Source organism: Bubalus kerabau, chromosome 7, assembly GCF_029407905.1.
Source record: "Bubalus kerabau isolate K-KA32 ecotype Philippines breed swamp buffalo chromosome 7, PCC_UOA_SB_1v2, whole genome shotgun sequence".
Classification (NCBI taxonomy): domain Eukaryota; kingdom Metazoa; phylum Chordata; class Mammalia; order Artiodactyla; family Bovidae; genus Bubalus; species Bubalus kerabau.
The window spans coordinates 33,902,674-33,927,741 of record NC_073630.1 but is presented as its reverse complement, the minus strand read 5'-3'; the positions used below and the strand labels follow the sequence as shown (position 1 = coordinate 33,927,741).

The 25,068-nt window shown below is 37.5% G+C and overlaps 1 protein-coding gene across 19 annotated transcripts in view; it reads right to left on the bottom strand.

Moving 5' to 3' along the window:
• The window catches only part of ANK2 (ankyrin 2), a 285,421-nt gene that overhangs the window by 126,380 nt on the left and 133,973 nt on the right, over nt 1-25,068 (bottom strand). For all 19 annotated transcript variants that reach the window (XM_055588009.1, XM_055588008.1, XM_055588011.1 and 16 more), the window contains exons 5-9: nt 19,375-19,473; nt 14,318-14,503; nt 10,789-10,887; nt 9,380-9,478; nt 2,442-2,540 (exon numbers count right to left, since the gene is read on the bottom strand). In XM_055588009.1, coding sequence (XP_055443984.1) covers nt 2,442-2,540; nt 9,380-9,478; nt 10,789-10,887; nt 14,318-14,503; nt 19,375-19,473 — 582 coding nt within the window. The remainder of the gene's footprint in view (nt 1-2,441; nt 2,541-9,379; nt 9,479-10,788; nt 10,888-14,317; nt 14,504-19,374; nt 19,474-25,068) is intronic.

Sequence of the window (25,068 nt, the reverse complement as noted above, 5' to 3'; positions counted from 1 at the left end):
TGGGATTCTCCAGGCAAGCATACTGGAGTGGGTTGCCAAGCCCTTCTCCAGGGGATCTTCCCGACACAGGGGTCAAACCTGCGTCTCCTGGATCTCGTGTACTGCAAGCAGATACTTTACCCACTGAGTCTCCTGGGAAGACCAGTTTGATGATATATGAATGATATCTGATTTTTATAAGCAGGCCATTAAAAAATTCCATCAAGGTAATCCATAGTCTTCATTAGTGATTACAATTACAGGAGAATTCTGCAGATGAGATTATTTTATAGTTTGTGGAATGGCCTATCTGCCTACCCTCAATTAGATTCAAGTCTTTTATTAGTTATAACATGACCAATGTGAAATTTTGTTCCTTCCATTTAAATTTCAATCTATTTCCTCAACAAAATTTTCCTTAATTATGTATGCATTACCCAGCCCAAAATGTTGCATTTTAAAGACAGATCTCTACAACATTCATAGTATAGATATGAGAATGAAAAAGATGCAGATTTATTCTTTGTCTTCATATACTTCTAATTTGAAGCCACCCTTTCAGGACCTATGAGGCACATCTCTAAAGACTGAGTTCATTCTATACAAATTTTGAACCTGTGGGCTGGTTTTTGCTCCAATGATTTCAATTAAATATTTAATTATAACATAAGGGTTCAGGATGCGGAACACATGTATACCTGTGGCGGATTCATTTTGATATTTGGCAAAACTAATACAATTATGTAAAGTTTAAAAATAAAATAAAATTAAAAAAATAAATAAATAAAATCAAAGGCAAAATGAAAAAAAAAAAACATAAGTTGAAAAATATGTACTTGTGTTGGCTGCCTTATTTTTCTCAGCTTACCCTAGTTACAGCATTGGTTGATATGAATCATGTTCAGGGGATGGGAGAAATGCAATAGGGAGAAAATAAAAGAAATGTCCCCTGTCTAAATTTCTGCTGTGTTTAAGGATCCAAGTGTTGTTACATTTCCCATTAAATAACTCTGTGTGATTATTTTCAAACTGTGTCTCACGATATCTTCTGGTAACCCAAAGAAAATATCCAATAAATCAGCTCATCACTCTGTTTCTATTTGTATGGATAAAAGTTTTCCTCATGGCTGTGAACATTGATGAAATGAGACCAAAATATACTAGATGTACTGTGCCACAGAGAACAATATGCTTGTTTAATGGTTCTCTGTAGCTAGACTATCCTAACTTTTGCTTTTCACATCACCTATTAATCCCAATTATAATCAACCAACACCACTGGTGAGTAATTCTTTTTAATAGTACTGTCTAAGAAATAAAGATTGGACAGCTTATCTCATACAATCTTATCTTGTATTGCTACTTGTACGTCTTTAAAACATAATTTTATATGCATTTTACAGCCATCTCAGAGTATCATAAAAATGTAGATTAACAATGTTTAGACACGTTATCACATATATAATATCCACATTTACATATAATACAGTAATATTCACATTTCTATCTACAGAGAGAACAGCAGGTAAAAATATAGAAATAATTGGAAGTTATACATTTAATATAAAATAAAGTTGGCTTAAAACTCAACACTCAGAAAACTAAGATCACAGCATCCAGTCCCATCACTTTATGGCAAATAGATGGGGAAACAGTGGAAAAAGTGACAGACTTTATTTTGGGGGGTTCCAAAATCATTGCAGATGGTGACTGCATCCATGAAATTAAAAGATGCTTATTCCTTGGAAGAAAAGTTATGACCAACATAGACAGCATACTAAAAAGCAGAGACATTACTTTGCCAACAAAGGTCCGTCTAGTCAAGGCTATGGTTTATCCAACAGTCATGTATGGATGTGAGAGTTCGACTATAAAGAAAGCTGAGTGCCAAAGAACTGATGCTTTTGAGCTGTGGTGTTGGAGAAGACTCTTGAGAGTCCCTTGGACTGAAGGAGATATAACCAGTCCATCCTAAAGGAAATCAGTCCTGAATATTCATTGGAAGGACTGATGTTGAATGAAACTCCAATACTTTGGCCACCTGATGCGAAGAAGTGACTCATTGGAAAAGACCCTGATGCTGGGAAAGATTGAAGGCAGGAGGAGAAGGGGAGGACAGAGGATGAGATAGTTGGATGGCATCACCAACTCAATGGACATGAGTTTGAGTAAACTCCGAGAGTTGGTGATAGACAGGGAGGCCTGGCAGGCTGCAGTCCATGGCATCACACAGAGTTGGACATGACTGAGCGACTGAACTGAACTGAACCAACACATTTAATACACCTCAATGTATGTATTTTTAAAATAATTTTTAAAGTTTGATATCTACGACTCATTCCTCAAACACAACTATTGAGGAACTAGAATATGCTCAGCTGATGCTTTGATTTTAAGAATAGATACTATCAAAAAATGTCTTAAAGAGTTTGCTGGACACCGTCTTCCTCATAACAACTCACCTTCGTCCTTGCCAGCAAGGGAGCGCCCCGCTCCAGCAGAAGCTCCACCACTTGGTCATGACCGCTTCTTGCAGCACAATGAAGGGGTGTCAACCCATCCTGCCAAAAGAATGAAAGATAGGCCTGAGTTCATTTTAAACAAACAAACCAAGATTGTATCTGTTGCCATCTTGAAGAGAGGGTTTCCTAAATTCAGTCCCAGTGACTCAGATCAGTGAAAGAATTGCTATCAGTTAAGTGATAGAGAAGAAAACTTAAGAGAGAAAACAACATAGAGAGATATTGATAGAAAAAGAAAGGCAAAGACAAAACAGAAAGAGGGAGAGAATAAGAGAAATCCCATGTGTGGAGGTTCAACGTAAAAAAAACCCCAAAACTGTGGCTGGTCATGAATTTGCATATTGAGGAAGCTGGAGAAGCAAAGTGTGCTGCATTTGTTGAACTTCAAAGTCCTACTTGCCTGGAGCCACCCCCAGAGATGATATTTGATGACTCTATTTTCATTCTGGTTATCCTAACACAGCTTCTAAAAATTCTTGTTAATCTAACTTGTCCATCTATCTTCTCTCTTGAATTGTCACTTTTGATAAATTCTTCTGAAATGTTCCATGAGGCTTATAAAAAAAGAAGGGTCATTTTTTTTCACCTTCTTCTAAAGGTTTCTGCTCATATTTTCATCATTTTACAAAATACATAATTATTTTTCAAAGATTAAATTTATTATCAGTAAATAGTGTTAAAATAGTGTCAAAATTATGGCACAACTGCATGTTATGCTATTTATAAAACTTTCTGACCTTGATAATGTCACGGGTAGTTTTTAACTCTAGGGCAATCTCCAATACTTTGGCCACCTGATGTGAAGAACTGACTCACTGGAAAAAAGACCCTGATGCTGGGAAAGATTGAAGGCAGGAGGAGAAGGGAACGACAGAGAATGAGATGGTTGGATGTCCATGATGGACATGAGTTTGAGCATGCTTCAGGAGTTGGTGATGGACAGGGAAGCCTGGCGTGCTGCAGTCCATGGGGTTGCAAAGAGTCGGACACAACTGAGCAACTGAACTGAACTGAATCTCCAAGTACCCTCTGTCTTTTGGGTTTTATTTCTCTTTAGGGTAACATGGCCCAAGAGCAGAATAGATGGAAAATATGACATAAGATATATAACATATATAAAACAAGATATAAGAACAATGGGTAAGAAGCAAAACAGAAAATAAAACCCTGAGTACATAAATTTACTAGTGACTTCAGATTTAAAGGGGAAAAAAAAGGATTGTCTCAGGAAAAGAGGTTGAGAAGGTATGTAGTAGTTGAGAAAATGAGGGATGACAAGCAGTTAAGAGGACTTTAGAAGCTTCTGATTTATCCAGAATTTTAATGGCCTATCTTTTGTGTTTCTGCTTCAGTGACCGCTATCTCTGGGTTATGTTTTCCTCCTGATGAATATCACTCATCTGGATTGCAACACTCTTCCTGATCCAACATTCTGTGATGTCTAAGCTAGCTATCTTCCATTTGCCCTTGCAGATCTGTGCTCTACCCTTCTCCATTGTGGGCTACCCTGCCCCCTGGCTTCAGGCTGGGGTTGGCCAATGGGATACACAGCAAGACATGGAAGCAACTTCCTGAAGGATCTTCTGGGTCTGGCAGTGACTCTTTAACCAAGTTTGCACTCCTACCAAAGCAGCCTTCTGTGTACAGCTCTCTCCTTTGAAGGGCAGGTGACCTCTTCTCACCTTTCAGACCTAGGGTTGGTAATGAGCCCTGCTGGCAACTAGCCCCAGGGATATGTCACCTTCCCTGTTGCCTCCCATTCAGTCCAGCTACAATGGTGTAAATAAGCCCTTGAATAATCTCTATTCAAATTATCACATTTGAGTCATTTGATCTTGGCTAGGACCTTAATGATAACTGATCCTTGCTTTGTTAAATCTATTTGGCCAGTCATCTGATTTTGGCTAGGACCTTAATGATAACTATTCCTTGCTTTGTTAAATCTATTTAGCCAGTATTGAGATACTAATAACCAAAACAGACCCTGCAGTTTCGGGGTAGCTGAGAATTAGCATGAAAAGACTGTCTTCTCAGCAAAAATATATATATAAACTACTGCAGTTGGGATGCCAATTTAAAGTTTGCCAAAAGGAACTTAAACGAAAAGCTGTGTGGGCAAGGTGATTACCATGCTGATGCATTTGTATACTGGTACCAGTGACTGGTGGTGGACATACTGAGCACTGGTTGCTGTATTATTAGTGAAACAGCAATTAGATGCAACTTTATATCTCAAACGTATTCTTGGTGGGGGCTTCATGGAGATCTAGAGTTTGCAAAATCCAACACAGTGAATGAAGACATGACGTGCACAGTCCAGCACGTGGTCTCTGGAACCACTGAGCTCTGGGTGTGAGTGTGTCTTGCATCCACCCACCATGGGTGAATCTGCCTGAGGCTCTGCTTCACGATATGTTGAATGAGGATGGTTTTTCTTACCCAGTTTAACTTACAGCCTTGTTTGAAAGATGAAGGGATGCTATTTTATCACTTTTAGAAAAGGCAGAGTATTGCTTTCTAAAGATTATATGAAATATTCATTGCATAATCATTTTGAAACCTCCAAAATGCTCTCAGAGTAATAGGACAATATGGAGAACACTTAAATAACCCACCAGAATATCAAGGAACACTAAGGGTTAAATAATTGGTTCTACAAATAAATATTACAATTTAGTGATGGAATTTATCTGTCTGTATAAATGATATGTAAATTGTATCAAATTCAAGTTGCCCAACATTATCAATCTGGGAAGATTTTGGATATATTCTAAACAGTACAGCATCTCATTCCGTCCCAAATCTTTATTGAGATGTTTTGTATTCAAGAATGTTTTAAACTCTTTTTACTCTTAGGAGCTATTACCTGTTCATTACCTTTTTTTTTTTTTAACTTACATTCTTAAGACTGTATTTGAAGATTACCTTTTCCCCCTGCTTCCCTGTGTTCTCTTCCCCCCACCACACTGGAATCATTTCAAATCACACTGCAATGTCTGTAATCCTTAAAGGAACACCATTTATCTGGCTAGTAACCCACAGCATTAGCTTCTTACAACCATTTCTCTTCTTATCTTTTCCTCTCCTCCCTGTCAGCTTAGATTATTCTTCCAGCAACATATCCTGAAGTCTGTGTGTTAATATAAGCTCTGCTAACTACTAAGCTGTGTGTCCTTGGTTACGTTATTTAACTCCTCTGAAACTCATTTTTCACATTGGTAGTCTCATTTCTCAATTGAAACCACCATATTTTCTCAACAAGTAAACAATAATATTTGGTAAGTTGTTAGGAAGATGAATTAAGACGATATTAGCATAGTACTTAACAGGGTGCCTAGAACAGCATGTGCATATGACAACTTATAGCCACCGCTACCACTTTAATTATTACTTCTAATAATGAGTAGCAAGGGTGATCTCTTTCTCTGATGCACTGTTTTTCATTAATCATCCTCCAATGTTTTTTGTATACTTTTATTGCTTGCATTGAAATAGATATTTCAATATTTTAACCATAATCCTTATAGGAAGTATTTCCACATTAGATAAAAATAAGTTTAAAAATAAAAAAGAATAATGCCTTTAATAAAAGTTGAATTAATAATATCATGCTTAACTAGTTATAACATTTTGTGTTAACATGAAAATGAGGTTTTTCAGACACCAGAAAACCAAGGCTCTGGTGAAAATGTCTTAAAGTTTCACATGAGATTCTAGTCAATGATGAGAATGCCTCTGAGATGCAAAATGTCTCAGTGATTGATATAATGCTGGTGAAAGTGGTGAGAAATTGTGGGCATGATTTTTTAAATTGCCCCAAAGCCTTTACATATAATATTACAGAATAATATTTATATTATTTAAAATTCCATCAATAGACACATTATTATAGTACCTAAAAAGATAGTCAAAAACAAATACAACATTTTTTAATTTTAAAACATCTTTTTAAAGGCCAAAAGAAAAAACAAACCATGAATTGGCCTCCTGATTCCAGACATAGTCCTGGATTTTCAGCATATACCTCTACGTGATTTGACTTTTGGTAAGAAGGATATGGGTCTAATGATTATAGCCCAAACCTAAAGAACATAACAGCTTTTAAAATTCTACTTTGGAAATGAGGAAATATTCTCACTTACAGGAAAAGCTCAGTGCCACCCTCAGCATTGTGACTGATCCCAGGGTACACTGGAATCAGTTCGTGCAAAGCGCTGAGAGTCAATTTTTTGCCTAGCTTTTCTCAATTCTGCGTCAGTGATATGACATGGGTAGCTCTAGCTGGCCATGCTAGAAGTTTGGAAGTAGTTAACCATGCGAATCACCAGAGGAAAGGCTGCAAATCAGAGTCTATAGTTTATTTTTTAGAAGAGCTTAATATTAAGCTTTTACCAGTACGCTGCTAACCTGCTCCCTTGGGTATTGTTGATATGCATCTCTGAGTACAGGGATCTAGTCTGTCTTTGTTAACAGCTGTATCACTAGGGTTCATAACACCAAGTAGGAAATCAATAATTATTTGTTTAAGGAAGGAATGAACAGAAGATCTGCACAATGTGTACAATTAGAAAATCTATTTTCACTTTATAAATACCTGAGTGACATTCTATTTATTTGCTATATCTAAAAGCTACATGGGATGAAATACAGTCCAAATATTCCCTTTAAGAAGAAGAAAGCAATGCTTACACTGACAGAACTAGCCTAAAAATCCACTTCTCAGTACCCTTTTTATGAAAAAGCAACGCTCATTTGCAGTTACACTTTTAAATCATATATGCAAATGTATGAAGGGCAAGCAAATTAGAGCATATTGTAAAGGACAAAGCAAATATTGTGATGGTCAATAAAAACAAAATCAATTGCCTCAATAATGAATGAATACACCAGAAAAGCATTAATAAGAGTAACACGCATCCTTAAAACACTGATGAAGATAATTTTTTTTGCATTTACAAAGTGCTATCTTTACACTGGTCCTCTCAATTACTAGAAAGTCTCAATAGAGACAGACAGGTGAGTGTAAAGGGACTCATTATGTAAGTAATGGACTTAAAGAAGGAGGTACAGAAACTTTTTTTTTCAAATATAGAGAACAAGTAAGCAAATCATGTGACATTATATGTCATTATTCCAAATTCTGCATACCTACAGCATAGCAAGAGAAAAAGAATGCCCTCAAAGCAAAGGGTAGAAAGCACATAAAACCCTGGTGAAAGACACTAGACACCACAGCAAAGATCTTGACAATCAAAGCAAACCATTTCAGAGTTCCCACATGATAATATGACCCAGGTGCTCTGGACCAAATGTCGTAGAGAAATGAGATTTAAAAAGCAACATAGTATAAAGTCATTAAAAACCAAAATGTATAGTCTGGGACTGGTGTAGTTTCTAAAAGCTCCAAGATGATAAGATTTATTAAAATGTTTTTTAGTCTTAAGATTTGCAAGGGAATTAGGTTAGATCTTTATTCCTTCGACTATGAGCATGCAAAGTCCCAGGATTAAACAAAGTGACAATAAAATATCACAAGGGAAATATTCTATCTACTAACTTACATAGACTTCTTCTACCATACATTTCAGAATTTGACATAATAGGGATGTTTAAAGTTTTGCTTAAGTCTATGATTAATCAAATGTACTCGAGAATTAATACTAAAGTACTAGTTTAATGTTTAAGCAAGTAATTGTACATCATTTCCATAACATGATAAAAATTATGAGTAGCTAAGTAATTTATTGGTGGTTCAGCTGGTAAAGAATCCACAATGCAGGAGACCCTGGTTTGATTTCTGTGCCAGGAAGATCCTCTGGAGAAGGGATAGGCTACCCACTCCAGTATTCTTGGGTTTCCCTGGTGGCTCAGATGGTAAAGAATCCACCTGCAATGTAGGAGACCTGGGTTCGATCCTTGGACTGGGAAGATCCCCTAGAGGAGGGCATGGTAACCCACTCCAGTATTCCTGCTTGCAGAATCCTCATGGACAGAGGAGCCTGGTGGGCTACAGTCCATGGGCTGCAAAGAGTCAGACACAACTGAGCGACTAACCACAAAGCACTTAAAAAAATACCTAAGAGTTGATTCTCACACAACCCTATGAGGTAGGTAGTATTATTAGCCTAACTAAGTTTAGAGAAGACAAGTAAAAAGTTAATACCACTCAGCTAGTAAGCAGAAGTAGCATTTGAAATCAGGTAGTCTGCATTCAGAGTCTGCACTTTAAACAGTTGTGTTTTCTTGATATCTTATTATCTAGTTTTTGGGAGTGCATAAAAACTCAGAGCTATATTTTACTCAAAAAATTTGAAATCAATGAAGGGCACTGCCTCTCAGCGTGTTGACATGAATAAACATGCAACATAGTAATAACTGTATGCTTTTTTTTCCATAAGCATACCAGAGATCTCCTGCTCAGATCCCTATAGCACAGCTAGTTAAGAAAAACAACTTAGGAATTGAAAAGTTCAAACCAAAAGATTTTCAACATGTTTTAAAATATTTTTATGTAAAAACCACACTCCCATAGCTTAATGTGTCCTAATGAGTTTGGGCTCTTGATGTTTATGACTAGCCAAATCACAGATGAGCAAGTTCAATCTTTGATCTTTGTGCCCAGAAAATCAGTAAGCAAGAACTTGAAAAACTGTCTCCTTGAGGAGCTAGCATTCTGCTTTTCTGGGTACTTATGAGCAAATATTAATGCCACTTTATCATGTAAAACCTTTATATAATGTATGAAGTTTAAATCAAATCCAAGAAGGTAATTTCCTTGAAAATGCGTTGCTTGTGTTTAGGGACTGTTATTTTAAAGAGCCTGCTAAAAGAATACAAAAAATAATACGGTAGGAAATTGAAAGAACAGAGACACTCACCCTAGTTTTGGCATCAATCTGACCGCCACGATCCAGTAAGAGCTTCACCATATTTGTGTTTCCCCTTTTGGAGGCCACATGCAGAGGAGTGATTCCATTCTACATTGTGGAGAGACCAAACAAGAGCATGTTGGGTGTGACAGGGCATGGTGGTGATGGTTTTGTGACGAAGAGCACAAAGGAGATTGTGACCTATTTTGCAACTTTATCCAAGGTTTCTATGCCTTCAGTGCTTTTGATTTTTAAGGAACAAAAAAAGCACACAAACCACATAGCACTATAGAGAATGGAAAACATTATAAAACTGCATAACTAAGTTAATCAATAACTATGACATATGTACTAAATCTACACATCACAGTCAAGAGACAAAGGAAGCAATTTTGCATAATAGAAGCAAAATTTCAGGTCCTACCTAGGATAGAGCCCTAGTCCAAAGTCTTAAAACATTCATGCACTTAGAGATTCTGGGATCCTAAAGTTTGCTATGCTTAAAAATGGAATACACATATGCCAATAAATACCCAATGGAAAAATGATTCTTAAAAACATCTTCTTCAGAATAATTCAGTATGAAAAACTTGAAAATAAAGCCATATAGTTTCAGGGCAGAAGACTTCTAAGGACAAAAGCACTGTAAGCATGAATTATATGTATTTCTTTTCATGGCTATTCTATAATCATCATGATGTCAAGGATATGTACCTGATTTTTGGTATGCTATGATTTTGCAAAATCAAGTATTACATTTACAGTATATTAAGTATACTGAATTTGATATCTGTCATGTAAGTGAATTCTTTCCAAGGAAAGTATACCATTAAATGTATAACACATCGTAATATCTTTAGCTAATAAGACTCCTCATATGACCAAATTCTCAATTTATTTTGAAAAATCCATGTCAAATTATGTGCCCTATAATCACTGTTAGGACATAGTATAAATGTACTTATATATTTTATACTGAACATTTTAACAGTTTTTTGTTCACTTGAAGCTTTTCATTCATGATTCACGGTGTGACCTTTAAATGTAACTGCTCATATTGATGTCAGAATCAGCATCTTCCTTATAAAAAATGATCCACATGCATGTGAATTTACACACTATTTTTCACTTGCTGGGTCATAATGACTTCCTACGATTTGAAGAGGAAAAAAAAATGGAAAATCTAATTTCTCCAGCACAGATGAATCCATTAAGAAAAAATAAATAAAATCTTTATCACTGTTTATTTTTACTTTAGCAAAATGCCAAATTCCCTGGCAGTCCAGTGGTTAGGATTCTATGCTCTCACTGCTGAGGGCTCAGTTTAATCCCTGCTCAGGGAACCAAGATGCTGCAAGCCACACAATGTGGCCAATCAATCATAAACTAAATGAAAAGAGAAACACTTTAATCCATACCCTGGCTGTGAAGTCCACAGCAGCTCCCCGGTTTAGAAGGAGAGTTGCCACGTTGACGTTTCCATAGTGGGCAGCGATGTGCAAAGGGGTGAATCCACTCTATGGAAAGCAAAGAAAACAGCAGTCAGTAAAGCATTTTACCTCCATGCGTTGTAGTCCCTGGATTAGTGAAGAAAATCACATGGTAACTGTCTACCTAACACGTGAGCAAAGTACATCAGGTCATAAATGCTTTAATAAGATTTTTAAGTTTGAGTGGTGTCATTTAAATTTAGTGGTAAATAAGTCAACATAAAAAGGTAAACGAATATCCTCTATTTCTTGGCAACATTATTTCTAATTGCTATAACAATTTATTTATTTATGAGATTGGTTGTTTATATAAAACCATGTTTCCTGAGTTGATTTAGCTTTAAAGCAAAACAAAATATGATTAAACAACAGTATTTTTTCAGCCATAGAATATAACTATGAATAAAGAATGTTTTCTCCAGAGAAAATTTCACATCTTCTATTTTTAAAATTTGTGTTTTGGTTTGGGTGTTTTTCAAAATGAAAAATAGCATTGGCTGACAATTGTATCTTTGGAACTATGAATATACTGTGAAAAATTCTTACAGAAGATATACAATTTCATCCCACATCATTTATACTATCCTGATATTTCTATCCTCTTTAACAACTGAGTTTCATCACTCTATATTGTTATGAAAAAAAGTTTAAAAGCAATAGTTAAACAATACAGTAGAATAAATATGAATATAAAATAAAGAAAAATTAAGTGGAATCCAAATTTGAATATTAATTAAACTAAATTTTATCAGTAAGACTAATATAAAAATACATTAAATAAATCATATGAGCATTAGAAAACAGTTTACTCTCAGTGTTTTAAAAATGAGTCTGAAAATCTTAAATAGAGAAAAGCATATTTCCTTTCATTTTTGCTAATGAAAGCGTAGTTAGAAATTTCTGTCATTTTCATAGCAGAAGCATACTGATTCTTTTCTTTTTTACCATATTAAAAAAAGCATTGTTCCTGCTCTCCATAATTTCCATTGCTTAATAAAAGATAATAGGAGCAATAAAGACTGTTCCAGTAAAACTGGATATCAAATCCTGCAGTTTTGAGGCCATTTTGCATTGCCCTCTTTTGTTTGAAATGAATTTTGATATACACAATATTGTTTTTAAGAAATGTTACTCACATCACAACCATTATTTTCCTATTCACTTGGTGACTTTGCTTTTAAAATGGCCTAAATAAGTATTCAGATACCTTAGGTAACAGAAATTCCTCTGTGCTAGTAGCCAAATTAGCTGCAAATAATTTCCGACTCTAGTGATGCAAGATACAAAATAAGAATAGCAACTATCAATCCAAAGCCTACGCTTATAGTCATGATATTTTTATTTTGTGTCTACATGATGCCAAATATTCATGTCAATATACAAGAAAAAAAAAATCAGCCTACAATCTGGGGGCTATTTTACAAAATGTCAAACTTTAATATTTTAGGAAATAATTGACTAATGTTTTTCATTTTTATCTTGATATTTCCTGTCACCCAGTCATATCCTGAACATGTGTCTATTATTTGAGTTACAATTTAATTTCAGAAAAACACAGAGATCGCTGATGAATCATTTTCAAATTATTCAAGTATAATAATATTATTTTTCCCATTTTCAGAAATAAACTAATTTATTGGTTGACACAGCCTCATTGAAAATCCACAGTGATGCCTCAGGCTGTGACTCTTGGATTAGCATGAGGCTGGTGTAAGCCCCTCAGGAATCCTTCCCTGATTAACAGGGAGATGGAAGGCTCAGGTCACGATTCTACTGTGGTTTGATGGGTTTCTCTTCTTTGTTATTCTACTGTCCTTGAAGAAATACTTCCAACTCAGTATGTATCTACTCAAATTGCTGCATAATGATTGGATCCAACACTGCTTTCAAAAATGTAAACAATTACCAAAAATCACTTAAAAGTAAAAAATATTAAAATCAGTAATTAAGATATATCAATTTGTATTATTTCAGTCTTGAGCAATTTCACCAAGCAGTTGCACATTTTTTAAAAAGTCTCTGACCTAAGATTTGGAACAGAAGAAATGATATGAATAATTTAAGTCTATTCACATCTCAATGAATAAACTAGTTAATAAACAGGTATTAGTTTTAGAAATACACTACTAATACTAAGCACAAATGCCAGGTCCACAACCCAGTGATCATATGAAATGTTAATCTAGAGAATTTCCTCAGCAAAGTGAAAATCAATGTACAGAAACAGTCACTTGCCTTTGAAGGTTAAATTTTATAATACAGGTTAATTTTTATAATACACTTTCAATGGTTTTTGTATTAGTGCCTCTTGATAGCAACAAAGAGAAACCACTACACACACACACACTCACACATACTCTCTCTCTCTCTCTCCCACACACACACACACACACACACACTCTAAACCAAATGCTCTTATTGATTTTGTTGGTGGATGGGACTTATTTAGGCATGTGGAAAACAGATGATTTCATGACAACTATTACCAGATAGCAAGATGATGAAAATATTTTGCTCATGATATGCTCAACATCATTACTGATTATATACAACGTGGTAAAAAATTACAAAAAAGGGCAATTGCAAAGAGATAAGAGGATGAAACACTGGCAGAGCAACCTCCTTAAATTACACTTCACTAGATTCTAAATGGAGAATTCTCATTAAGAGAAGGAGGTCACATCTCTTATTGGCAAAAAGTTAATAATAAAGCTCACTTAGTAAAATACATATTATGGAACAATATTGTTTCATGCTCTACTCTAATGAGCTATTTAAATAGTTATACTGATTAATAATGTTTCAAAAGTATGTTATATTAAAATTTTTGAATTACCTATTTGCCCTAATTATGGGCAAAGTTTCCAAATTAATTTCCTTATAATGAAAGTTCTAATCATTAGTATGAATTAGTGAGCATTTATTCTAATTGGACAAAAAACACAATAAAATTTTTAAAAAGATATATTTTGGTATAACCACAATACTGTACCTCCGTTGTCCTATTCACCATCATCTGAAGCAGTGTTGTGTGGGGAAAAGAGGGAAGATATTACACAGTGCAAAATTAAGGAAACAATCAACCTGCTCTCTGCAATTGGCTACACCATTCCAACATGCCAAAATGCATTCTATTTAGCAAAGGCAACCATAACACTATACCATACAATTGTATCTTTCTATTTCTGTTCCTGTTATTTTTTATCATAAATAGAATAAATAAGAAGATTTCTAAAAAGCTTCACCTTTTGGAGAAAATTATCTTATAGGGTTCTTTTTTGTTTTCTTACTGTACCCAGTAGACAGTCCCCTTTATTCTGAAATACCTCTGAAAGTAACATCTCTTTTGATGACCAGAAGTAATTTTGCATTATCACCATGGCCTACTTCTTTATCATCCCCCAGGAGGAAGCCGGCAGCTGAAGAGTTCCTGCCCACAAGTACGTGCAGCTTTTACCTTGGACTGTACGTCAGCGTTGTGATCGTTCTGAAGCAGGAGGGCGGCAGATTTGGTGTCATCTTTCCTGGCTGCAATATGCAGAGCTGGCAGCCTCACCTTCCCTTTGGTGTCATTCTCCAGGAGGATGGCCACTGCCTGGTTGTGTCCCTGCTGGAGCGCCACCGCCAGGGGCGTAAAGCCATCCTGGGGAGACAGAAGGAAAAAATTTCCATCAACTTTGGGAAGCCTGGTATTCAACTCCAAGAGACAGTGCATCTCATTTTCAAATTAAAGATTAAGATTGACAAAAACATTGGAAGGAATAAATATTACTGTGAAGACTGAAGCAAATTATAGTCATTTATTATTCTATACACTGGCTTCATCAGATATTTTAAAATATCTATTCTATACATACTTTTAAAAACATCTGCCTTTCCTAATGAAGCATACTGCACACAGGATATGCTCAATTATGTCTTGAATCTGAAAATATAAATTAGAAGCAACCCGAAGTGATGCCTGCTTATACAAAGAAAACTGTGGGAAGGGGAGAAATAATGAAAACCAAGTCTGACTGATATGGTAGCCAACACAGGGGAAAAAATGACATGATTAACTTTGCAAGCTGCTAAATATCTCTGTATTGATTAGGGAAAACAACAGCTGTTAATGGAAGGGTCTATTACCAATTAATTTGGGAAAACTGGGACATAATATGATCTAAAATTCTTTGGCAAATAAGGCTAATTCATTAATTTTGTACTTAGTTGAATTATATATTGTCTTTTGAATATAAAATTGTGCTAAATAATGTAGAAAATCAGCCTTTCACTTTGAAACTTCAAAAACAATTAAAGAAATACCACAGATCATCAAAGCTAGAGGAGTCTTAGCCGTAGATGGATAACCATGCTAGAAAACTGGGAAGCTATATTTTCTCTCTAGAAACACGTATTCAAAAATGGAAAGGGGACAAGTAGGAAAAAATATACTCTAGGCTCTGTTAATGTGAAAACCTCCCTTAATTCACAAAAGCTAGAAAACAAGTCTCAGAGTTAAACGTTTCCATTCACAGAGGAGACAAGAGGAATTGAATGGCACATCTAACAAATGCATACCAGAGACAATGGCTGTTTAACCACATCTAACTGCTCCATTTGTTTCCAAAGATGATTTTTAAAAAGGTAACTGTAGGACTCCCCTGGTGGCTCAGTGGTAAAGAATCCTACCTGCCACTGCAGGAGACACGGGTTTGATCCCTGGTCCAGGAAGATCCCACATGCTGTCAGCAACCAAGCCCATGTACCACAACTATTGAGCCTGTGCTCTAGAGCCCAAGAACTGCAATTACTGAGCCCACAGGCCACAACTACCGAAGCCCATGTGCCCTAGAGCCCGGGTTCCGCAACGAGAGAAGCCGCCACAGTGAGAAGCTCGCGCAGTGCAATGAAGGCAGGCTCCGCTTGCCACAGCTAGAGAAAAAGCTTGCACAGCAACAAAGGCCCAGCACAACCAAAAATACGTTAATTAATTAGCTAATTTTTAAAACAGGTAACTGTAGACTTTGGAGGGAAAATTATTTTCCTCAAATGTCCATATCATATATGCACTACCACAATAAGGACTGAACTATTAAAATTAGAATTGAATTTCAAATCAACACATTACTTAATGAAATGGAAGAGTAAAGCATGTAGTGTTGTAAGATGAAAGAGAGTAGCCTAAATTTGGAACTTTGGCACAACTTAAGTCCTCTGTGAAGGAGGAAAGAACAGGCTCATTATCATTTACATATTTAATTTGATTTCCCCCGCAACAGTGGGATAGTTTATATTAAAAGAGTGTGAAGTTTATTTTTTTCTTAGAGACGAGTCATTTGCTGACAGTACAGGGCCTGATTTAAAAATTCCTAGCTTTCAATTTTGGTAACATTCAGGAAGAAGGAAGAAAGTACAAAATTATAAAAATGATACTGGATGGACAGATAACTCCCTGCAGAGAATTTAACTTTGAATCTCCACCACATGATTTCATTCTAATCTACACTTCATGGAAGAAGAGTAAATATTTGAAATTATTTTTTTTCAAGTATCTCCACTAACTCTATGAAAAGGAAACCAATATTAAAATTCAATGCGCTTCATTTTTCACCATCTATTTACCAATGCCAAGTGCTATAATTATGGGAAATTTCAGAACTTTAAATATTTCATTTCAAATATGAGTTTCACTGCCATACTGAATGATCTCAAAGTATCTGATAAACTGGTCGTAATGTCTTGCTTAGTAATTTTTGCAAATTAGGGCTATTAATGGGTTCAGGGTGTCTTCTTTAGGTATTTTCATACATGCACACATGATCGTTGAAGGTATTTAGCAATACAGCCTAAAATATCACATAGTAATCAACTATAAAGCCCTGTGAAGATGTCATTTATTCACAGAATGATAACTAAAGCATGCACTCATGCATGTTCAGTTGGGTCTGACTCTTTGCGACCCCATGGACTGTAGTCTGCCAGGCTCCTCTGTCCACGGAATGTTCCAGGCAAGAATACCAGAGTGGGGTGCCATCTTTTCCTCCAGGGGATTCCCGAGCTAGGGATCAAACTCCCATCTGCTGCATTGGCAGGTGGATTTTTTACCACTGTGTCACCTGGGAAGCCCAACAGACTAAAGTGAAACATGCAAAGAGTTTTCCATTAGTGCATTTTCTGATAACCATTAAGGCCAGTGGTGTGGAATAACCAATTAAGTTTCTATATGTCCACTCAGAAAAAATTATAGTTATTTAAATGATTAAGGGGCTTCCCCGGTCGTTCAGCAGTAAAGAATCCACCTGTAATGCAGGAGACTCAAGAGATATGGGATGGATCCCCTGGTCAGGGAGATCCCCTGAAGGACGAAATGGCAACCCCCTCCAATATTCTCTCTTGGAAAATTCCATGGGCAGAGAAGCCTGGAGAGCTACAGTCCATGACATTGCAAAAGTCGGACACAACTGAGGATTCCTAACGCAAATGATTAAAAAATGAAACAACAGGCGTAAATGAGTTTAAACCAAGATTCAAAACCCCATGCGATTGACTTGCAAGAGCCACACTTCTGTGTGGAAATCAAAGACCATTTTCATTTTCTGAGAACCACAGTGTGACATGGACTCAACCAATGCAACATACATAAAAAGGTGTTAATATTTCTGGAAACAGACTGAGATGGCACAGAGGTCTAGTCTGGAGGAGCCATGAGACAGCTGAGAGTGCTGGCAGGCTGCGTTTCTCTAAACCATACGCTAGAAATAGTAAGTCTGTATGATCAGCAGAATTCTGTAGTGTAAAGATTTCTCTAGGTAAATGATTCTATTTTCAAGGAAATAAAACACATGCAGATAAGCATATTTAGCTACAATTCTCAGAGGATGTGATGTAGAGATATAGTCTCCTATTGTTACCCAAGCTGTGCCTGAGGATGTTCACATGCCACTCATTGACAGAATTAGTGTCTCAGAAAGTCATAAAATCAATCATAAAATCATAATTATAAAAATCACACTGTACTCATGTGGTAAGAGGGTAAAATCTGTGTGTGCTGAGTAGAGAACATGAAATCGTTTCACACTGGGTAGTTGTATTTTCCATGGTACCCCACTCCAGTACTCCTGCCTGGAAAATCCCATGGATGGAGGAGCCTGGAAGGCTGCAGTCCATGGGGTCGCTGAGGGTCGGATATGACTGATCGACTTCACTTTCACTTTTCACTTTCCTGCATTGGAGAAGGAAATGGCAACCCACTCCAGTGTTCTTGCCTGGAGAATCCCAGGGACGGGAGAGCCTGGTGGGCTGCCGTCTATGGGGTCGCACAGAGTCGGACCGGACTAAAGTGACTTAGCAGCAGCAGCAGTTGTATTTTCCAGTCATAAGCAGGAAACTTGGTCTCATTAATAGTGATGTCTCGGGATTGTTTTTAGCTAATGAGAATAAGCTGTCAGAAAGTTACTATGAGGCTCCATAAAAAGCTTTCTATCAAAGGGCCTGGACATGAATTCAATGGATTATAATGACCTCTCCGCACAATGCACGGCAGAATGCAGGTTGTGTTTATTTCATCTGGAGATTTAATTGCCCATAAAGGAGGTCATTTAGACATTAAAAATTAACGAGGCAGTTTCTATTAGTCATCTTTCACTCCAGGCCGGGAGTTTTAAAGTTTTGTCAGTGGAGCCACAGAACAAGAACCAGGGAAGTTACAGCTGATTGAAATGGGTGAGGAGAGGCATGTCCCAATGGAGGTCTCCTCCCTTCCTCTCCTGTGTCATCTGCTCCCAACCTGCCGGGGCCCCTGAGCATTTTCCCCAGGCTTGAAAACATCCTGACCATCAGGTACAAATCACTATTCCAAACAGTCACTAAATTCACTCCTTAATCTGCCTAGGGCAAAAATCAGAAGGAAAATACAAAGCAGGTTCTGCTTATCGGAGGACACACACAGGGAAAGGAAAGTGATACACTACGTTGGCTCATTCCAAAACCATTTTTATGTCTGGATGCCCTGAATATTTGGAGACTGGATTGATTTTGAACATTCTACTCAGTGGCTGCCATAACCACAGTCATACAACCACGTCATAATTTGAACTTCAGAAATACGAACAGCTTTCTGATGTCCTATTCCTCATGAAACTGTACAAATACAAAGAACTATGAATCAGTGCTTATCACTAAAAAAAAAGCCCCTTTAAGGAATTGTATTAGATCCTAACAAAGATAAAATATTGATGAAAAGAGATGGGTAGAATTTACTATAATTTGATTTTAGAATGGTATAAAGCTCCAAAAAAGCTACAGAATGGCAAAATGGATGGAAGCATGATTTCACATAAGAATACACTGATATGAATCCCAAATTATAAACTCATTGAACTGTGCACTGGATTGCTCGTTCATGGCCACTGTTGTACAATAGTGATATAAACATTCCTAAAATAAAGATAATGGAGACCTTTTACAGCTAGATACAAAGAAAATGGACATTAAGTCAAAAAAAATTCAAGTCTTTAGAGTTGACAGTCTTACCTCAGTAGCGGTGCTCTGATTAGCTCCATTTTCCAGCAAATATTTTACAACATCAATGTGATTCTCTTGGGCAGCCATGTATAAAGGAGTGAAGCCATTCTGAGGACAGACAGTGAAACAGGTATCTTCAATCATTTGACAAGTTTAAACCAGGGAAGAATACAAGACAAGGAAAGAATGAATACTATGAAGAAAAATTTTGAAATGTTGAAACAAATAACATACCTTCACACTGAAGAAGTCATACCTGCATTTACCATCATAAAATTAGACAAAATCAAAGTTAACCAATTCCCACCTAAGATATTTCAAAGGAGGAGGAGAAATGGAAGAAATATCCCCCTCATTTCCTGCCTTCATTTCAGTATCAGAGATTCACATTTCTTATCACCCAACACTGTGTTAAAACTAAAGATATTTAGTATCTAAATATCTATATAATTCTATAATATATAGAATTCTCATTATATATACTATTTATATAAAGTAATGTTAATGTAATATTTCCTGTATTTATCAATTCATAAGCCATGTAAACAGATGAGCATTATCTTGAATATACACATTTTAACACTCTTAAAGGTATAAAATATTACTCATATCAAAATAGGCTGGGAGAAATTATAGATCTGATTGAAAATTTAAAAATCTGTATTTCAATGTTCTGAGTGAGGTAGCATGATTTATACTGAACCCTCTTTACTTTTTAAAATCCATTCTGAAATTCTATTATTTGTTAATTCTCATATTCATTTACTCAATTATTTACAAAAATCCAAGCACTGGATGGCCCAAAAGCTGGGCCATTGCTGGGAAATGATGGCAAACAAGACAGACATCTGCCCTCCTGGAGAACATTCCACAGCAATATGACAATATTATGTAGTCACAGTTTTTCAAAGCATTTACATTTTATAAATGAGTTTGAAACTAAGTTTAAACTGGCAAATTTTCTTTTCATTAGAACCTTTGCAATATGTAATATTTTATTAAGGTAAAAACTCATAAAGCCTTATTTTTAAAAACACATGAAATAATTCATAAAATATCAAAACTCAACATTCTCTCAAAATTATATTAGAATCTTAAACACAGTTGGTTCCCTGAAAACTTGAATGCATTAATGAGAATAAGTAAAAATACAGCTGAAACTTCAGGGAGTTTCAAAAACTTAAAAGGAAAGAAAAATAGCTTTTTTGAAAAATTCTTCCGTATACATTGTATAAGTGTGGAAGCGTTATTGCAAATGCTCAAGACACAGCAAAACACAAACACACAAGGGTATAAGTAGAATGGGCTTCCCAGGTGGCTCAGTGGTAAAGACCCACCTGCCAATGCAGGAGACGTGGGTTTGATCCCTGGGTGGAAAGATCCCTTGGAGGAGGGCATGGCAACCCACTCCAGTATTTTTGCCTGGGAAATCCCATGGACAGAGGCGCCTGGCAGGCCCCACACACTCCCAAAGAGTCAGACATGACTGAGCAACTAAGCATGCACGCACAAATACAAGTGGAATAAGAAAAGTTATTTAAAATTTGATTACAAAAAAATTTTTGTAGGTTTCAAATGGTGGTGAAAATTTTAAAACAAAGAAATACTATAAGAGGAATGAACTGACAGTTTTGTAGGATTCAGGAATAACTTGCTAGCTGGAGAGCATATTTTTAAAAAAACACAGAAAACAGGTGAAATCTTGTGTATTTTAAGAACTGAAGAGGTGGCGGAAGGATGGAATTAGAGATTCAAAGGAAGGGAAAGCCAGTGAGGATGGTAACAAACAATGAGTGGGTGTGGACTGGGGCTCTTTCACGACAAGTAAAAGGCAGAGATGCAAAAAGAAAAAAAGAACTTGGAACAGAATAAAATAATTTGCTCACATGTTTCCCTCAGAACCTTGTATGTGGATCAGGAGAAAGGTAAATAGACTGTGGCTGCCAGATGGCAGGGGAAGGAGCAACGGGCCATCCTTAGGCTTCTGTTTTGGGTCGTGGACTTTAAAGGGACCTCCTCTAGCTGAGCAGGGTAGGGGATCCAGAGGGCTAAGGGGACATGCCCTCTCTGATCCTGCAGCTCCCCTGCCCTCAGATCACACATTAGACATGCCGCCACGCAGAGTGCCCTCCCACGCAGCCCCAAGCGTGCCTCAGCGCTGGCTCAGACTGCTTCCTTGGGATCATCCTCTCCAGGGGCGACTGGCACCCACACCCTGCAGGGGTTGAATAATGGTCCTCAATAAGTCCACATCCTAATCCCCAGAACTTGGAAATGCTACCTATAATGGTAAAAGGAATCTTGCAGATGTAATTAAGTTAAACATTTTGAGATGAGGAGAGTAACCTGAATTACCCAGGTGGGCTTGATGTAATCACAGAAGGTTTTTACAAGCGGGAGGCAGCAGGTCAGAAAGGAGAGATTTACTCAGAGCACTCAGCAGGAATCAGCAGTGCCAGCACCTGGGCATTAACCCTGTAGGACTGATTTTGGACTTCAGACTTCTAAAATTATAAAAGACTAATAAAATAATAAATTGTGGGTTTTTTTTTTTTACTACACTTTGACATTTTTCATTGAAGGATGCTTTATAATATTGTGTTGCTTTCCGCCATACATCAACATGAATCAGCCTTAGGTATACATATGTCCCATCCCTCTTGAACCTCCCTCCCTCTTTCCACCCCATCCCACCCCTTTAGGTTGTCGGCAGAGCATTGGTTTTGGCTCACTGAGACATACAGCAAATCCCACTGGTCATCTATTTTACATATGGTAATGTATATGTTTTCATGCTATTCTCTCCATTCATCCCACCCTCTCCTTCCTTCCTACTGTGTCCACAAGTTTATTCTCTATGTCTGCAACTCCATTCAGTTCAGTCAGTTCACTTCAGTCATTCAGTCATGTCTGACTCTTTGCGACCCCATAAATCTCAGCATGTCAGGCCTCCCTGTCCATCACCAACTCCCGGAGTTCACCCAAACTCATGTCCATCGAGTCGGTGATGCCATCCAGCCATCTCATCCTCTGTCGTCCCCTTCTCCTCCTGCCCCCAATCCCCCCCAGCATCAGGGTCTTTTCCAATGAGTCAACTCTTCACATGAGGTGGCCAAAGTACTGGAGTTTCAGCCTCAGCATCAGTCCTTCCAATGAACACCCAGGACTGATCTCCTCTAGAATGGACTAGTTGGATCTCCTTGCAGTCCAAGGGACTCTCAAGAGTCTTCTCCAACACCACAGTTCAAAAGCATCAATTCTTTGGCACTCAGCTTTCTTCACAGTCCAAATCTTACATCCATACATGACCACTGGAAAAACCATAGCCTTGACTTGACTTTTGTTGGCAAAGTAATGTCTCTGCTTTTCAATATGCTATCTTTTTTGGTCATAACTTTCCTTCCAAGGAGTAAGCGTCTTTTAATTTCATGGCTGCAGTCACCATCTGCAGTGATTTTGGAGCCCCCCCCAAAAAAAGTCTGACACTGTTTCCACTATTTCCCCATCTATTTCCCATGAAGTGATAGGACCAGATGCCATGATCTTAGTTTTTTGAATGTTGAGCTTTAAGCCAACTATTGCATGCTCCTCTTTCACTTTCATCAAGAGGCTTTTTAGTTCCTCTTCACTTTCTGCCATAAGGGTGGTGTCATCTGCATATCTGAGGTTATTGATATTGCTCCCGGCAATCTTGATTCCGGCTTGTGCTTCTTCCAGCCCAGCATTTCTCATGATGTACTCTGTGTATAAGTTAAATAAGCAGGGTGACAATATACAGCCTGACATACTCCTTTTCCTATTTGGAACCAGTCTGCTGTTTCATGTCCAGTTCTGTTGCTTCCTGCCCTGCATATAGGTTTCTCAAGAGGCAGGTCAGGTGGTCTGGTATTCCCATCTCTTTCAGAATTTTCCACAGTTTATTGTGATCCACACAGTCAAAGGCTTTGGCACAGTCAATAAAGTAGAAATAGATGTTCTTCTGGAACTCTCTTGCTTTTTTGATGATCCAATGGATGTTGGCAATTTGATCACTGGTTCCTCTGCCTTTTCTAAAAGCAACTCCATTACTGCCCTGCAAATAGGTTCATTAGCACCATCTTTCTAGATTGCATACACGTGTGTTAACATATGAAGACTGAATTGTGTTAAGTCACTAGTTTGTGATAACTGTTACAGCAGCAACAGGAGTCTAACACACACTACTAGATGTTTTTGTGAGGAAAAGTGCAAGTAACAGATGAACAGAGCCTGAATGTACAGGCTGAGGTGTCTACACCTTTACACATGATGTTCCTGTGGTATGGATGGAGCCTAGGGTGAGGAAGGGGAAGGGGCCAGAGTCCAGAATCAGACCCAATCCTGCAGAAAATGAACTCCAGGGTTTTTAAGAAGTCTAAATTCAGACTTATCATATTGCTAGAAAGACATGTTTATTAATGTAGGAGGATGTGTGCATGTTCAGTTGCTTCAGTCGTCTCCAACTCTTTGCGACCCTATGGGCTGTAGCCTGCCAGGCTCCTCTGGCCATGGGATTCTCCAGGCAAGAATACTGGAGTGGGTTGCCATGCCCTCCTCTGGGGGATCTTCTTGACCTACGGATTGAACCCATGTCTCCTGCATCTTCTGCATCACAGGCTGATTCTTTACTGCTGAGCCCCTGGGGAAACCCAATGTAGGAGGATTTGATAATGTATTAGCTTGATACATAACTTTTAATTTAAAAATATGCTATGAGTGGACTTCTTTTGCACTCTTGTCCTGGGCCCTGTAAGCATTAATGGTAGACTAGAATAATAAACAAGAAAAGGGAAAATCTAAAAACAGAGAAATATCAAGGGTGACAGTGTATAGTGTCTAGGGGGGAAAGGCAGTGTCAAATGTCCAGGATCTTGGTTAGGGGGCACCCTGATGACCATTTGCTCTTTGTGCCCCAACCTCAGCATGCAAGGGCTTCCAGCAGAGTGCGCGATGCTGATGTGAAGAACAATGAAAATAAAAATGATTTACTGAACACATGCTATATATCATTTACTGTGAGAAATGCTTTGAATATATGGCTTCAAATTACTATGACCACATGTCTCAGTTGCCTGGGATGGTCTAAGTTATGAATAGTATCTTGGAGTAATTACTAATACAGTCTCAGTTCAGGTGATAAAAGGCCCAATACTATCTCAAATATTTAAAATTGTGCTGTAACACTGGTATTATTATCCCCATTTGCAAAAAGGCAGCTGGGGCTCAACTATTAGGTAACCTTGCCAAAATCTCACAGGTATTAAGTGAGCTGGAAGCAATAGGCAGGAGGCAGTCCATGGAGAGCCTTCTTCCCTACAAAGGACCTGATCCTGTGGATGTGTGATTCTCAGCCTGGCTGTGTGATAGAATCTCCTGTGAAACTTGTAAGAAAGCCTAGGGACTACCCTGCCTCCCCTGAAGTGGAGTATCCAGATATGAAATCAACACACACGCATTAAAGAAAAAACATTGTTTTTAAACTACCTTTAGGCAATGCAGAAAACGACATGGCTTTTGGCAGGATCACACCTGCATTTTGGACAGGTCACTCTGGTGACCACAGATGCCTTGGTTTGGGATGGCAGGGGACAGAAATTGAAATATGGGATTAATCAGCTTTTGCAATATTTGAGACAGTGTATGGAAAAGATGAAGGACACATGAGCTAAGACATCATCTTTGCTA